General features: G+C 39.9%; 1 protein-coding gene across 5 annotated transcripts in view; it reads right to left on the bottom strand.

The window, feature by feature from the left end:
• Positions 1–4,208: 4,208 nt before the first annotated feature.
• LOC111564229 (myosin-10) overlaps positions 4,209–15,427 on the bottom strand; it is a 67,546-nt gene continuing 56,327 nt past the window's right edge. For all 5 annotated transcript variants that reach the window (XM_035945150.2, XM_055009933.1, XM_055009934.1 and 2 more), the window contains 13 exons: positions 14,350–14,502; positions 12,189–12,437; positions 11,890–12,102; positions 11,398–11,610; positions 11,138–11,299; positions 10,781–10,909; positions 10,586–10,674; positions 10,250–10,373; positions 9,842–9,931; positions 9,209–9,327; positions 9,003–9,111; positions 8,708–8,880; positions 4,209–7,306 (listed from right to left, as the gene is read on the bottom strand). In XM_035945150.2, coding sequence (XP_035801043.1) covers positions 7,162–7,306; positions 8,708–8,880; positions 9,003–9,111; positions 9,209–9,327; positions 9,842–9,931; positions 10,250–10,373; positions 10,586–10,674; positions 10,781–10,909; positions 11,138–11,299; positions 11,398–11,610; positions 11,890–12,102; positions 12,189–12,437; positions 14,350–14,502 — 1,968 coding nt within the window. In that variant the 3' untranslated portion in view covers positions 4,209–7,161. The remainder of the gene's footprint in view (positions 7,307–8,707; positions 8,881–9,002; positions 9,112–9,208; positions 9,328–9,841; positions 9,932–10,249; positions 10,374–10,585; positions 10,675–10,780; positions 10,910–11,137; positions 11,300–11,397; positions 11,611–11,889; positions 12,103–12,188; positions 12,438–14,349; positions 14,503–15,427) is intronic.

The raw sequence follows: 15,427 nt of genomic DNA, 5'->3' as shown, positions 1-15,427 counted from the left end.
TAGATGTTGGAGCTGATTCTGATCTTTCAGGATAAAAAAGCTGCTTTTCCTTCACAGACTTTTCAGGAAATTATTCTCTCAGGTTTTCTCTGCTATTTATATTTTTATTATCTGTGATTATTTCATTATTTCTTTATTGTAAAAATAAAGTTTGAGGCATAAAGACTTATTAAGTTATTTTAATCCTGAAATCTTTAATGTAGCAGAACTAAACTTCCATTTTCCTTCTTGTACTTCTGATACTAGAACTAAACGTATCTTCAACACGGATCATCTGCTTTTAATGAATCAGCAGCAACATCACAACAACAAATGAGACAATTTTCAACAAATTAATGAAACTGATGTCATTTAAAACTATGAGTCTGTTTTAGTGTCAAATTAAAGCTGATTACTGACAACTAGAACGTTAACGTTACTGTTTTAATCACATTTAAGTTTCCTGAACGTTACATTAATGTCAACCAGCTACAGTTTTATGAACTCAATGAACCACATTACATGAACACAACACACTTCAGCTGTTTACATGAAACTCAACACATTAGCTTGATGCTACGTTAGCTTTAATCAGGCTACTACTGAGCAGCTCGGTTAGCATCGCTAACATTAAAGCTAATATTTACTATGCTAACTTTCTTCTCTGGTCAACACACACTGAAACAAACTCCACCAACATCTGGAGTGCATGGCACACATTACATCTGACACTAAAGCTGCATATAAAGTGCATTAAAAGCGGCACCGATACGAAAATAAACATTTACTTACCGAACTATCAGAGTCCTTTCAGTGTCTGCTGGTAGAATCAGCCGAAGGTAGAAAACTGGTTAAAACAAGCCAACGGACAGGAAAACTGTTTGTGGAAAAGGTTCTGCTGCTCCACCGATAAATAAACCAACAGTTATTATATCAGAATTAATCCAAACGAGGAGAGCAGAGTCTATGCTGCTTCCTCCATAGGACCTGTCAATCATTCCAGACCGGACTGTCAATCAAGTAGTCCCGCCCCCTGGCTTCGCAAAACTTTAACGCTCTATAAAAAAAATCTATATTGATTTATTTTAAGATCGGCCACCTGATCTCTCATTTTGACCATGAAAACTCACGAAAAAAATGTATGTACAGTCTATGCACCGTACTCTGTTTGGCTCCACACTTGCTGATGACCACTTCCGGTCTCAGAAAATGAAAAACTGACCTTTTTTCGTTTCTGTCTCTTACTGATTTTACTTTCTTGTTATTCTTAATATAAAACGAAAATCAAAGCATTTAAAAAAATCGTATATCCCTTTTTGATCATGAAAAGGAAAACGCCTTGTATTTCAATTTTTAATTTCTGTATTTTAAAACGAAAATCAAATAACCACTAATTTTTTGTTTTTCAATACCCGTTTCAGAACGGAAAATCCAATTACCAGATCCGTACACGGACCGTGGTGGATGTCTGGTGTGTGTGTGGCCTGTGTGTCTGAATGCTGTTGTTTTAAAAAAAAAAAAAAAAAAAAAAAGTGGGCCTGAAACGAGAGAGCGCTCCTGTCCGTGCAGGCTACAGCCGAAAACTACAGTTGTAGTTGTCGGCTGAAAAACTTCAACTCCCGGCAACAACGTCACTTCCTGTTGATGGGGACGGGAGCCTCTCGGGTATGGACACATAAGAATCATGTGACAGGTCATGGCCACAACGTGATCACGCTTATTTCAACGTAAGAAGTCCTCCAAATACCGGTGGTCTGGTTTATAAAGAGTTTTGTTGTGTGCGCTTTATTGTGTATTTTTACAAACCCATCACTGCAACGAAAAAGCACCCTGAGACCTGGTGAATGTGTGCAATTTTAGTGTAACTCCCCAGATTTTATATGCAAAAAGAATTATCGATCTATCTTATCTGGTTTAAAATCTACAGCCAATCAAAAATCAATATGCAAAACGTAGCGCCGGCGCTACGCTGGGTTCTAAAGGGTTAAAAGGCTCAAAATTCAACTCCAGTTTTTTTTTATGGTAACTAGTGGTTCAACGGTGTGGCTCACTGACTTGTTTCAACAGTTTAATGGACAACAATGGTGCTGTGTGGAACAGAGAAACTCACCAGGCTGTGGATAAATTTAATGTTGGTTTTGGTGTTTTCACTGGGAATCACACTCCATCAACTAAAAGCAAGTACGGACGTTATGTCACCATTCTGTGATAATCTATATTAAATGGTGCAGGAACTAAACTGAAAATCATTCCTCAGTGTCAGAATAATTCAGTGACATTCGTCAGTCATGGAAGAAGTAGTCACTTCAGTAAAGGTACCAAAAAAGGAATGTAAACAAACTCAAGATTACACTGAAGGAAAAGTATAAGGAGCAAAATGTCGCTGAGTAGTTACAGTAAAAGTGGTGAAGCTGGGAGGTCTTTAGATGATTAATGGGAGAGAAACAACGGAAAAACGACAAAGTTTTATTGACTTATGGGATGATTTGGACGTTTATTGAAATTAAACGATGTGAGAAGTTTAGAGGGAAAAGGACTTGGTGGAGCTGTTAACAACTCAAAGACCGAAAATAAAATCTGTTGCAAAAAAAAGCGCCCCGAAGTTTTCTCCTTAAGGTTTCCTTCAAATGTAGTTGTAAGGTTTTCTCCTCATCCTGGTCTTATATTTAAAGAACATTTTAAACTTCAGTAAACTACGGCACAAAAGACTTAACATACAAAGGAACTTAAAAAACTAAGTTAAAGAAGAAAATCTGCTGTTTTTGTGGATCAAACTTACTTTTTACTGTTGGTTTTTTTTTGTTGTTGTAATCCTCTAGAACAGTGGTGTTGAACATTCGGCCCGGGGGACGACTTTGCAAAGTGTAAAAACTACAGAAACGACATTAACTGCTATTTTAAATTTGTCCACTGTACTGCCACAGCTTTTATGTATTTTTTATGTGTAAATTCAATACATTTACAAGGCAGGGGGACAACTTAACCTTTTTTCTTTATAGTTCCCGCTTTAGTTTGTGTGGTCTGGTGCTCAGGATTACTGCACAGACGTGGAAATGAATGTAAATTTAAAATAATTTCTACATCTTGACAAGTTGTTTTGATCATAAAGTTAAGTACTATATTGTTCAGTTTCAGATATCTGTGGCTAAATCATTTGTGCCTTTTGTAGATAAACTATCGTCTTTAAGTTGTAATGTGTAAATGATAAACTGAAGTGTTATGTTGCTGAAATGGAATTTATTTTTCTTCAGAAATTTCAGTTTGTTCATAATGTTTTGCAAAAAGATAGTTGATTAACTGAGAACATTTTCAGAATGTACCTTTTTGCGCTAAAACAAAGGGAAATATTTGGACTTCTTGTTATTTATAGGGTATTACGCTGTGACTTTACTGGTCACTTGAGATCAAATTGGGCTGAATGCGGCCTCTGAACTAAGATAAGTTTGACACCTCTGCTCTAGAAATTAAATTTTTACTTTATTGAATCCTTTTTTTGTATGGCCAAGTGGGTCTTCTGCCTTTTTTTCCTGGCTATTAGTAAAATCTGTGCGACAGCAACAGGTGAGCCAGTGACGGTATCACAGGCAGGCATGCAAACAAATGGTCTCCATGGAAACCGCAGAATTTTACTGCTGTAAAATCTCTTTCAGTGCAGTAAATGCCTTAACATGATTCCTTAAAGGGATTCTGTGCAACACCTTTAAGTAAAACCCTCTAAACAGAAATGAAGTGTCATACTGAAAACCTGAGGTGTTTTGTGCAGCTCTCTGTATCCATGGCAACAATATGCTTCCAGTCTGATGAAGACACAAATGAAAGCATTTGAGGTGACTTATTTAGATATTCAAGCTCACAGAATTCATTATAAAAATGATCAGGCTCTGATTATTGATCACTTTTAAAATAGACAACTTCAATTATGTTTTTTATTATTATCCTGTCAAGTCATTTTTTGAGATTGAAGACCAGAACAGTAATGAGTGATTTTGTAATTTAACTCAGTTTTTTTTTTCAATTTCTTGAATGTAGACAAGTTTAAATGTGACTGGAACAATTTCAGTGCTAAAATTCTGATTAAAAATCTGGAGGAAAAACAATAAAATATTCTTTTACGGTGTTAGAAGCTTTAAAAAGCCACTTGGACTTAATTTAGACCAAACTGCAACAAGTTCAAAATAACAGAAAACCAACTTCAGTGTTCCGCTCTGAAAAGACAAACCAAAACATCATCACAGTTACAATGAATATGCTTTATTTTCCTTTTACAAAAACAAACAAAACAGAAAAAAAAAAATCACTGTCTAGAAATACAGGTATACAAGAAGTAACATGATGGGAGTATTTGCAGTTGAACGCCTGGTTGTCAACAGCCAGCTGGATAATAATAATAATAATAATAATAATAAAAGAAAAAATGAGTTAACTACTAGTGGATGTTAAAGCTTCCAACCAAATGAAATCCTGTGCAGCGCATCAGTTCCCACAATAACGTAAGTACTAGGGCCTCGCCTGAGTGCTTACAGGGAGAAAAGAACCAAAAAACAAAACTTATTCAAAGGATAATTTTTGGGGGAAATGCAGCTGCAAAGGGCTCTGCTTCTCATGTTAGTTAATCATAATACTGTAATACGGATTCTGACCCAAACGCTCTAACTAGGAGGTTATTATGAACATAGAGGTATATAGTGGATATGATACGAAGCACAGCCAAAATACAAAAGAAACAAAAGATTAAGTGTTGAGTATCTTCTTGATGTACCTGTAATCTCCTGTTGTTTTCTTTCTAATCCGAAATGAAATCCTTGCCCGCTTATGTTCTTATTTAGTGTCTAAGGCACTTTTAAAGAAACATACTGTTTAGTGTTTGAGGAAGAGGGCAAAGGAGTCTGCCACCGATGACCAGCAAATCCAGAATGGAGGAAATAAGAGTCGACAGATGGATATGGAAACCTGGCGTGTAGTTTTCACACTGTAGTGGTCCAGCTCTTGAGGTGGCCGCTGTATTTAAAGCAAAGCTAAAAACAACATGAAAAGAACTTCGACTAAAATAGGAAGGAAATTTAAAAAAAAAAAAAAAAAACTTATTATTTTCAGACAACCTCTCACCAACGAATACTAAGTGCTCGATCTGTTAGCGGTCCGGAGAGTCAAGATTAAACTTGTAAAAATAATGGCACAGATTACATTCGAGTCACAGAGCTGAAATTTGTGGATTTTTGAAAAACCAAGAGCTGTTTAACCCTTGGAGCTGTTCTGGCGGTATTTCTGAAAGCAGTGAAGATGCTTTTAAATATCCAGGTGAAAAAAAAGTCGTTTTAAAAACAACTTCTTACAGTGTTTTTGTTACATTTTTTTAAGCCAGCACAAACAAAAAGCATTAAAAAGAGAACCCGACTGTGGAATTTAACATAAATGCATAAAAACTGGTGCCAAAAAAAGACAAATAATCTTTATAGCACACGTTCTTCTTCCTTGTTAAACTCGCAAAGCACATTAACCATCCAAAGCTGGGTGTTTTTATGTCAATTCTTTCTAACTTCACACCTGCTGATGAAGATATTGTGAAACAATCGAAGCTTGTTTTTAACTTGTTACATTTCTTATGCAGGTTAACTGTAAAAAGCCTGAATTTATATTAAATATTAATAATAAAATGTGACGCTAAGATGTATAAAGCAGTTCTATCTCTGTAGTGCCAAATCATAAGTCATCTCAGGACATTTTACACAGCAAGGTCAAGACAAGTTGAACAACTGTTTGTATTTTCCAGCTCTAACCTCTATTTGAAGTAGATTCATTCATGAACACAGTTTTAGATGTTAAATTTATTTTTTCCCCTGTTCTTGGCTTTTTGTGTATGCAGGCTTAAAAGCTGAGAATTAAAAATGTTTCTAGTGCAACACAGCGAGTGTTTGAGGATTTTGGAAATACCTTTTCACAAGAAGCAGTCAAGTGTTGTTAAACTACCCTTTTGTTTGCAAAAATCACGATAACTAACTCTGTCTTGAATTTATAACACAAAGTGGGGCTGAGCACAAACACTGAAATGCAGCAAGAAGACGACTTTTCAATCGGTCTCCGTTTCCAGTCAAAGTTTAACAACCATCTAGTGTCACATTGATAGCGAGTACTGCCTTAGTGCTTCCAGTAAGAACTTGTTTTCCTGTTGGCTTCAAGTGTAAAATTGCTCCGTGCAGTTCTGTGCATTTTCCAGCATCTTTGCGTCGTTCGTAGCTCAGTCTGATCCACAACAGTGTTCCCGATGGTCAACATCACAAAACGAGCGTTAGATTCCTAGTTAAAACCCAGCCAGACATTCCTTCTGTAAATGTTGAGATGAAGCAACAGAGAAAATAGAACACCTTTTATTTTCACAGTAATACACTTTCAATTCAGTCTGTTTTTCTATTGCATGTCCCGAGATGTTAGTTGTTCCTGAAGTGCTGAAGTGAAGAAGCCGAACAAGAAACATCCTCAGAAGGAGACTCATGCAACAAAAAGCAGCCGGCGTGGCCGTCTGAAGGCCACAGTGACCGCGGTTTTTAGGTTTGTCCCGTTTTAAAAGGAGCGTGTCGGGTAAGAGATGGCTTATACACAACTAGTGAGCAGAACACTTAGAACAACACCGGAGTGAAAGACTTTTCCTTGTAGTCCTGCATTTCCAGTATGAAGTGTGGTCACAAACGAGACATATTTGATGAGTGCACACCTCGGAGCCTTCATGTACACGCAGAGTTTCATATGTATAAAAAGCACTTTGTACCTATGCATTCCTTCTCAATGAGCTGAGCAGATAGCTTCACACCTGATGGGACGGGGGTGTTATGACACTGAGATGATACGTGGCTGACAGACGAGCCAGGACTAGCAGCTTGCCAGAGGAGAACAGAGTAAGGCAGAAGTGTCCGTTTGCCCCTGTGGCTCTCCGAGACCGGAGGCATTTTCTTGAGAGGAGGGCGGTGGATTTTCCCTGCAGTGTTAACGGATACAAAAAGGGCAGCTGCCAGGCACACTCCGCCCAGCTTCACCAAAACACAGCTCATGGCTCCAATCTTCTGACCAGTCAGTGGTTTGAAATGAACAAAGACCACGTGGACGCCGAGGATCTTCAGGGGAAAACTGGGCGCGGGTCACGGGTGGACGAGGGGGAGGAAGAAGTGAGGAGTGGGACGGTCGCTGCGTTTACTCAACGGTGGAGGTTTGCGTCTCGTTGAAGTCGCTGGCCCGGCTGTCGGCGTCGTCGTCCGACATGTCCACAGAGGCGCCGTCCAGGTTGAGGTTGCGACGTCCTGAACGACTGGAGGAAAAGCTGCTGACCGGACCACGCCTGGTCAAAACAAACCAACAAGACAACTTAAACCTCTGCTGCCTCAAAGAGAACTCTGACATTTTAGAGAACATTTGCTCATTTGTTTTCTTGTGGCAACTTGGATGAGAGGACATCACTCATGTCTGTACACAAAATGAGGTGCTAGAGCCATGAAGAGACTAGAAGCTCCAGTGGAAACGAGGCGATGCAGCAGCTGCTCTGCCAGTGGTCTGCTTACGTTACGTATTCGGTGTAGCCACAGTAGAAGAACTTTGGACACAACCTGGCTAGCTGTTTCTCACGTCTTCCAGTCTTTATGCTAAGCTAATCACCTCCTGGCTCTAACACCTTATTTAGTATAGAGATGTGTTATCAATCCTCTCATCCTAGAAACGACTTGCCCTCTTTCTATTTCCTTAGTGCTTCAGCAAAAGGTAACTGTACCGATTTTTTTGGTTCTTATAGACCTCTCATCCTGAGTTCTAATTAGGAATGCTAATTAATAATTGTTATTATATTTTTAAATGGTTAAATTCGTAATATGTATTGCAGATGTGCTGTAGTGCCTGGTTGCACCACCAGCTGGAGCCTCTTGCTGTTTAATGAGCTGGATGATCGCAGTTCATTTGCGTCTAAAACTGTAGTGACCTGAGAGAGCCATCGCTGTTCTGTTTTCAAAGGACCATGAAAATGTTACTTTAGTTGTGCCGTGTTTCAAGATTCAAGACCTTCATTTATCACAAACACAATTATACATAGTATAATGCACAGTGAAATGTATTGTGCACTTGTTTTGAATTTAGTTTGTTGTGAAGCGTTTCTCAGTGTATGTCTGGCTACATCTGTGGTTACAAATGGCTTTGTCAGCACATTGTTGGTTTATTAAGGTGGCCGACCATCCTTTAAAATAGTTTAAAATTTGCATCCATAGTTCTAAATGTCTGTTCTCACCTCAAAATCACTTACAGCCCCCTTAAAATCCCAACATATTCAAGGTGTTAATTATTGTGAAAGTCTCATATAACTAACGGGCCGTGAGTCATGTGATCTTGAGGTCAGAACCAAGGATGAGAGGTAAAATGGCTTCAAGATCTGAAAATAAAGTCCAGTTGCCTTCTACTGAATCACTTAGGACTACTATGAACTGAATGACTGAATATCTACACATTTTTCTATTCTTTTAACTGCACAACATGGTGCAGGTAAGATGTAAGTTTGGTGTAAAAGAACACAAGCTTATAAATAACAGATAATTTAGATAATACATAAACATGTAAATGACTGATTGTTAACTGGCGGCACTAGAATGACACCTTTCAAGCAAAGGCACATTACTAAAATGGCTGAGTCATTAAGAAAAAGATCCCATTCACACTCTCCAGCTTTGTGCTATCGGAGAACATCTAACTCTTTTCCTACCTGAGGCGGTTCTTGAGGGAGTTGACCTCCCGGGTGAGACCCTCGCTGGCCTCGGTGGCGTCGTCCAGCTCCCTCTGCAGCTTCCTGCGGGAGGCGTTGGCTCTGGTGGCCTCTTCTTCTGCCTCCTCCAGCTGACGCTTCAGCTGCTTCATACGAGAGTTGGCTTTTTCCATCTGACAGGAGGACGGACACAGACGGAGACGATGAGAGGTCGTAGAAAGCTGGCTGGGTAATCTAAATACAATCATTTGAAGTAAAAGTGAATCTTTCCACAGGTGTCAGCGTGAGTCAATACCTGCTCCTTGTACTGGTCGGCATGACGACGCTCATCCTCCACTTGCATCATCACCTCCTTCAGTTTCTTCTCGGTGCGTCGGACGATTTTGTTGGCTGCTGCTCTCTCCCTGGAGGTTTAACACAGAAAAGGGTAAGAACAAAAACTACCAGCTTTACTTTCTACTCAAATGGATGGATGTTCCAATACTGGAGTTGGACACTTACTTGACTTCCTGCTCCAGCTGCTCCTCCAGCTGCAGGATCTTGGCCTCCAGGGAGGTGATGGACGCCTTAAACTTTGACTTGACAGCACCTTCCAGCTCTGCCAGTTTGGCTTTCAACTCCTGCATTTATGATAACGAGGCATTAGAACATGACCACATACTTATATTTAGTGTAATCCCTGCATGGTTTAAGTGGTGATGCATTTAGAGAAAGGACACAATATGCCTCAGTATAACTACGATAGTAACAATTATGGAGTAAAGACAAGCAAAACAAACAGAAGTTAACATTCATGTGGTTGTGCATTGGGAATTTGTCCCCAAGAGCTGGACTGGACTGTGGTGCGATGTAAAGCGAGTCCTTCAATGCGCTGTGCATCCGATCCCAGTGCTGAGATTAGTTTTTTTAGCCGACAGCAACACAACTGTCACTCCTCTAAGCCCTTCTCGTGACATTTGGCTGCCTGCAACTTCCTGACTGCCTCCTCTTTGCTCGAGCGCCGTCTTGCTGCAAAAGATTTGCTTTGGCGGATTTCGGCCAATTTAAAATCATGTTTTTTGATTTTTATAGGCATAGTCTCTGAGCTTTTTGACGCACCTCATATACTGATGTATTTAACAAACTGTACAAGACCTTGTTCTGCCGCTCCATCTGTTGCCGAGCGTTCTCACTCTTCTGCGCAGTGTTGCGCTCTGCAGCTAATTCTGTGTTCAGGTTGTCGACCTGGGAAAGACAGAGGAAGGTAAGAGCGATTAGAAAGATGCAGGTTGATGCAGAGGGTATTTGCATTTGATGTAGGTAAATATTTGAATGGTTTACAGAATCTTTTGTTTGCTGCAGATGTTTTATTTATTTATTTACAGACCTAAAAGTCAAAAAACATGTAATTTGGTAATTTAAACTTTTGCCCGCAACTGTATGCTTGGTGTTACTATCTTGTTGCTTTGGGTAGAAGTCACACAAGCAATCTTCCATTTAGAAGTCAAATTAACAATGGTGATGATGATGTTGTTACTATTATCTCATGTGTCGTCGGTCTACCTGCATGGTTGTCTTCCTGAAGCGGTCATTCAGTAGCTCCATGTTGCCCTGTTCCTCCTCCAGCTCCTCCTCCAGCTGGGTGATCCGAGCCTCCAACCTCCTCTTCTCATCCAGCAGTGACGACCTGAAGCACAGATTTAAATTACATTTCTCAGTCAGACTTCAGATAGATACTTTCTCGCTGCTAAATCTCTAATTTATCTTAAAATTCCAAAACAAACCAAGAAAAAAAGAAAAAACTTGAGACTAAACGTACAAGACCTGCCTCATGGTCAGTCACTAACACGACGAAAGAACTAAGTACAAACTACATGTGGATGCAAAAGCCTGACTGACTTTCCAGAAGCACTGTTGGAGATCTCATCAGCCAGCTCATCTCTCTCCTGTTCGGCATGTCGGCGGGCTCTCTCTGAAGCTGCATGGTCCTGCAGACACACACAGGATCATTCAGGCTACACAATAATATCACTTTGCTTATTCTGAATAAAAGCCAGCACATATCACAGACAAAGTAAAAGTCTGGAAGTGAACCTCCTGAAGCTGTAAGATTTCTGCCTCTAGACTCTTGAGTTTCTTCTCGTTCTCCTTGGACTGGGTGAAGATCTCGTCCCTGGAGGCTCTGGCCTCTTCCAGCTCCCTCTGATAGTCCTTCATCTGAGCCTGCAGGAGCAGCAACATAGTTTGGACAAAGTTAAAGGATGATATGGCAGATAATTCAGGTCATACTGTGGTGGAGTAAAGACTGGCATAAACTACTTTTTAAGCTATTATGAGGGCACTTTGGGTGATCCTTTCTACTGAAAGTTAGGACTTCGGTGTAATTTTTACATTGGACAGTTATGGTAGTGTATATTAAGTAGACAAATGTGAGGGGATGTTAAGTTGTACCTGGAGTTTTCTCAGCTGTTTGATGGCTTCGTCTCTGCCTTTGTTGGCGGCTTCGATCTGACCCTCTAGCTCATTCAGGTCCATCTCCAGCTTCTTCTTGGCAGCAATAGCCAGAGTCCTCTGCTTCCTCTCGTCCTCCAGCTCTGCCTCCATCTCACGTACCTGGATGAGGACAACAACACTCAATACCATGCAGATACTCTCAAAGTTTGTATATAAAAGTATATAAATGTGGTCCACTAGTCATTAGCCCCGTGCACCTGTTTGACCAGCGCCCTCTTCTTCTCCTCCCCCTGCTCGTCTCTGGCCTGCAGATCTCGGTCAAACTGAGCCTTCATGGCCTGCATGTTGACTTCCAGACGCAGTTTGGCATCTTCTGTGGCCTGCAGCTCGTCCTCCAGCTCCTCCAGCTGTGTTCTCATCTCCTCCACCTGCTGCTCCAGCGTTCGCTTGGACTTCTCCAGTTCATGGACCTGTATGCAGCGTCAGGAGAACCAAGAACGTAACGTGGCAGCAGAGTAAGCTGAGACTGAAGGTCACATATTTGATTTCCCAAAAGAATAATAATTTTCAGATTTGAACGTACTGAATACCTGACATTTAAAACTACCTTGATCAGACTGTACTGAACATGGACTGGAGCTCATTTTTAGTTATAAATGAAGATACATCTGTCTGCTCTTTACCACCAGGGTCAACCCATAAAAGCCACTTTATCTGCAGTGCCATTCAGAAGGTCAAAGGTGACTCACATTCTTCCCCACATCATCCTTGGAGCTCATCAAGTCCTCCATTTCAGCACGGAGCTGCTTATTAAACCTCTCCAGTTCCTCCTTGGCCTCCAAGGCCTCCTCCAGAGCCCTGGCCATAGACAGAGCTTTGGTCTCCTTTTCTCTTGCCTCAGCTTCGGCACGATCACGTTCCTCAGCGTAACGAGCAGAGATGGTCTTCTCCTCAGCCAGCATCTAAGACAAACAAACAAAGGCTTTTGATACACTGACATACACGAGACCTTAACATTTCTGAAACCGTTGTGGGTGATCCAGTGTACCTGGTCAAACTTTTTCTGCTTCTTTTCCAGGTTGGAGACAATCTGTCTCTGCTGATCGAGGTCCACCAGCTGGTCGTCCAGCTCCTGCTGCAGTCGGTTCTTGGTCTTCTCCATCTTGTCCATGGCCATGGTCTTCTCTTCCAGACGCTGGCTGGTGAGCTCCAGGTCCTTCTGGAGTTTCCTCTTCACCTCCTCCAGGCCCTCTATTGCTCCCACATCATCCTCCAGCTTTTTCTTTGTCTCAAACACCTAAAGGAAGGACATTTTTAAATCAACACACAGATCACTGGATCAGTTTCACAGACACTTATTACAGTACTGGCTTATAAAACAACTATGGTCAGAGATAATTTTTCTACACAGACACTAAACTCTGGAATAACATCCCCGTACCACGTTGTCTCCTCTGTAGTGTCTGCAAAGCTGTTCATTTTATTATTGATTTTTTTTCAGTTTTAGTTTTGTATTGTAAGGTGATTTTGTCTTTTATGTACTGTAGATCAGGAACCTGATGTAAACCAGTTTTAACCAAGTCATGGCAGTTTAATGTTACTTTTAATCTTAATAAAACAAAATGATATACAACATTTTGAAGCCTTCCTCTTACTTTCCAGTGGTCATTGTAGCCTTTACTGTCAGAGCAGCGTGAGCAGCAGAGCTATGTACAAAGCCAGTAATAGCAAAACTGACAAATTAAAAATAATGAGGTGAGCAGATTGTCCATCCACTGGCAACCTCAGCTACTGATAAAATGAATATTTCACTGTTTCTCTGTAAAATGTAAAAGCTGTACACTGAGATGCAAAAGCCTCCTGACAGCCAAATATTTACCTACATCTGGTGAAAGAAATGTGAAAACAAAAAGGAAATGTATCACTACATAGAATGGTGCCACGTAGAATGGCATATGTACTTTTTAGTTTTATCTATATTATGATATAAAAGAAATTACTCTAACTTACTTCAGGTCTCTATTGGTTTGGTTTAACCAGAGATTAATACTATACTAAAAAAAAAAAAAAGAAAAAAAAAGATAACAGTAAAACCTTTATCTTAACCCTCTGAACCCCCAAACCCACTGGTGGGTTTGAAAGGCGTGTTGTCTCTAAAAAAAAAATACAAAGATTACACTATTGAAAGCCTGAAACTGTAAAAACAAAAAGAATTGGTGGATTTTCAACTTTGTTATGAGATGTTTCCAATGAGATTTTGCCAAAAATAATCTGTCTACTCTAACCAGATTCTATTAAAACAAGCAAACTGAAAATGGTATAAACATGAAGCCATTAGTGATTCAGCTGCATCGAACGATCATGTGACAAAAGTACAGAGATTTTAAAGCTGGATTGGAATAACTGCAGATAGAGATAAACAAGGCATAGAAAAATACTAAAAATGTAAATAGGTAAATACATATATAAAGACACCATTTCCCCTAATATTGCCAACATCTGCGGGCAAGATGTTGATTCCATTTTTTTTCACTTTTTGTTTTCACAAAGTTAATTTGTTTTTAGGATTATGAGTCAGCGTGGTGGCATTACAACTGCTCTTACAGCACGGAAGACATTTTTGAGTTCTCTCTCCTTCTAGCCATGGTTATACTGTTTCCACAGAGGTGGAGGACTTTATATTGCAGTCAAAAATGAGATCACAGTGTGTAAAAATGTGATGGGAGCAAAAACTGCTTGTGGTTCAGAGGGTCATAGCATATGCAGTATTTATGGTGTTACAATCTGCTCCATCTCTGTTCTTTGTACTGCCTTTTCCTTCACTCCTCTCAGCTCTCACTGCCGTTTGGCAGATGGCCAGCTACACGCTCTCCAAATGTGTTACTGCTGTCCATGTACCTATTTCAATCTGAACCACACAACTTGAACCAAGTCACATTTTCACTTCATGAGGTCTTGATTTGCTGCAAGGCCTCACTGAGTTACAGCTGTCAGCATACTGCTCTGCACCTAAACGACAGGTGCTCACAGCTGGAAAACAGCTGGAAACCTTTGCATGGTCCTTCTCTTGGCACAGTCAAGTATCGGCAGTACGTCAAAGGTGTGCTGCCTCGTATGTTTGTGTGTGCCAAAACTGCACGTGTATGAGTATCTGTGAATATGCGGGTGTACATGTTTGTGACACTAATTAATGTTTGTGAATATTGTACCTGAGCCTGCACCGTCTGCAGCTGTTTCTCCAGGCTGCGTCGTGCCTCCTCATCCTCTTCCTGCTGTTCCAGCAGTGTGTTCTTTTCCAGCTCCAGCTGACGGATTTGGCTGCTCAGGTTGAGCTTCTGACGGGTCTCCTCCTGCCGCAACTCCTACACAGATGAGCAAAACCAGATATGACGGTCAAAAGAAAAAAGAAAAGCAGGGACACATATCTGGTGTATCTGTTGCAAATGCTAAAGTTAGGGCTGCACAATATTCCTGATTATTGTTATTTATATTGAAATGAGTTATTTTTCATGATTATTCATTGATTATAGGGACAAAATATGTAAAGCTGCACTTTCACATTTGAATTAGCAGAGCGCTGCCTTTACTTACGGGTGCTACATTTCTGCTATTGTCCCTGTAAAAAATACGTTTTAAAGTAAACTAATTAACCTGAATTTAGGTTGTCTCCTAGATGCAAAATACAAATAAAATTGTAGCCAAATGGCCTCACTTGCTGAATATCTGCTTATCGATGGGCACTACAATTTACAGATGTGCCATAAATGCCTCATATTCCAGCTATAGTAGCTGCTAACTACAGTACAGCAATTCAGAGAGGTGTAAAGCCAAAATTACTTTGAAAAGTAACAAAGGTAGAAAGAAGGTGTCCTAAAGTCAGAGATACCCAAGTTTAAAAACGAAATGATTAATTTGATGACTATTTTAATGATTAATTAATTAATCATTTGGTCTATGAAATGAAAAAAACATGAAAAAGTGCATGAGGAAGTAAGAGTACAATATCCTCATGCACAAAGATGTTTTTGACCAACAATCTAAAATCCCAACTTGTGCGTGATTGATAGAAAGTAATAACAATTTTTTAAAAAAACAATACAAGCAGCAAATTCTTGCATGTTTGAGCTGAAGCCACAAATGTTTTGGCATTTTTACTTCACAAATGACTGAAACAATTATCAAACTAACTGCAGCTCTCTGTCATTAGTCAGTTAGACGTGAGAGAGAACTGTGACTGTCCTATCTTTTATTAACATTTAACAATGTTAAGAATATTACCATTGTTTT

The sequence above is a fragment of the Amphiprion ocellaris genome, chromosome 4, assembly GCF_022539595.1.
Source record: "Amphiprion ocellaris isolate individual 3 ecotype Okinawa chromosome 4, ASM2253959v1, whole genome shotgun sequence".
NCBI classification, from domain to species: Eukaryota; Metazoa; Chordata; class Actinopteri; family Pomacentridae; genus Amphiprion; species Amphiprion ocellaris.
This window is presented reverse-complemented; position numbering and strand designations above follow the sequence as displayed.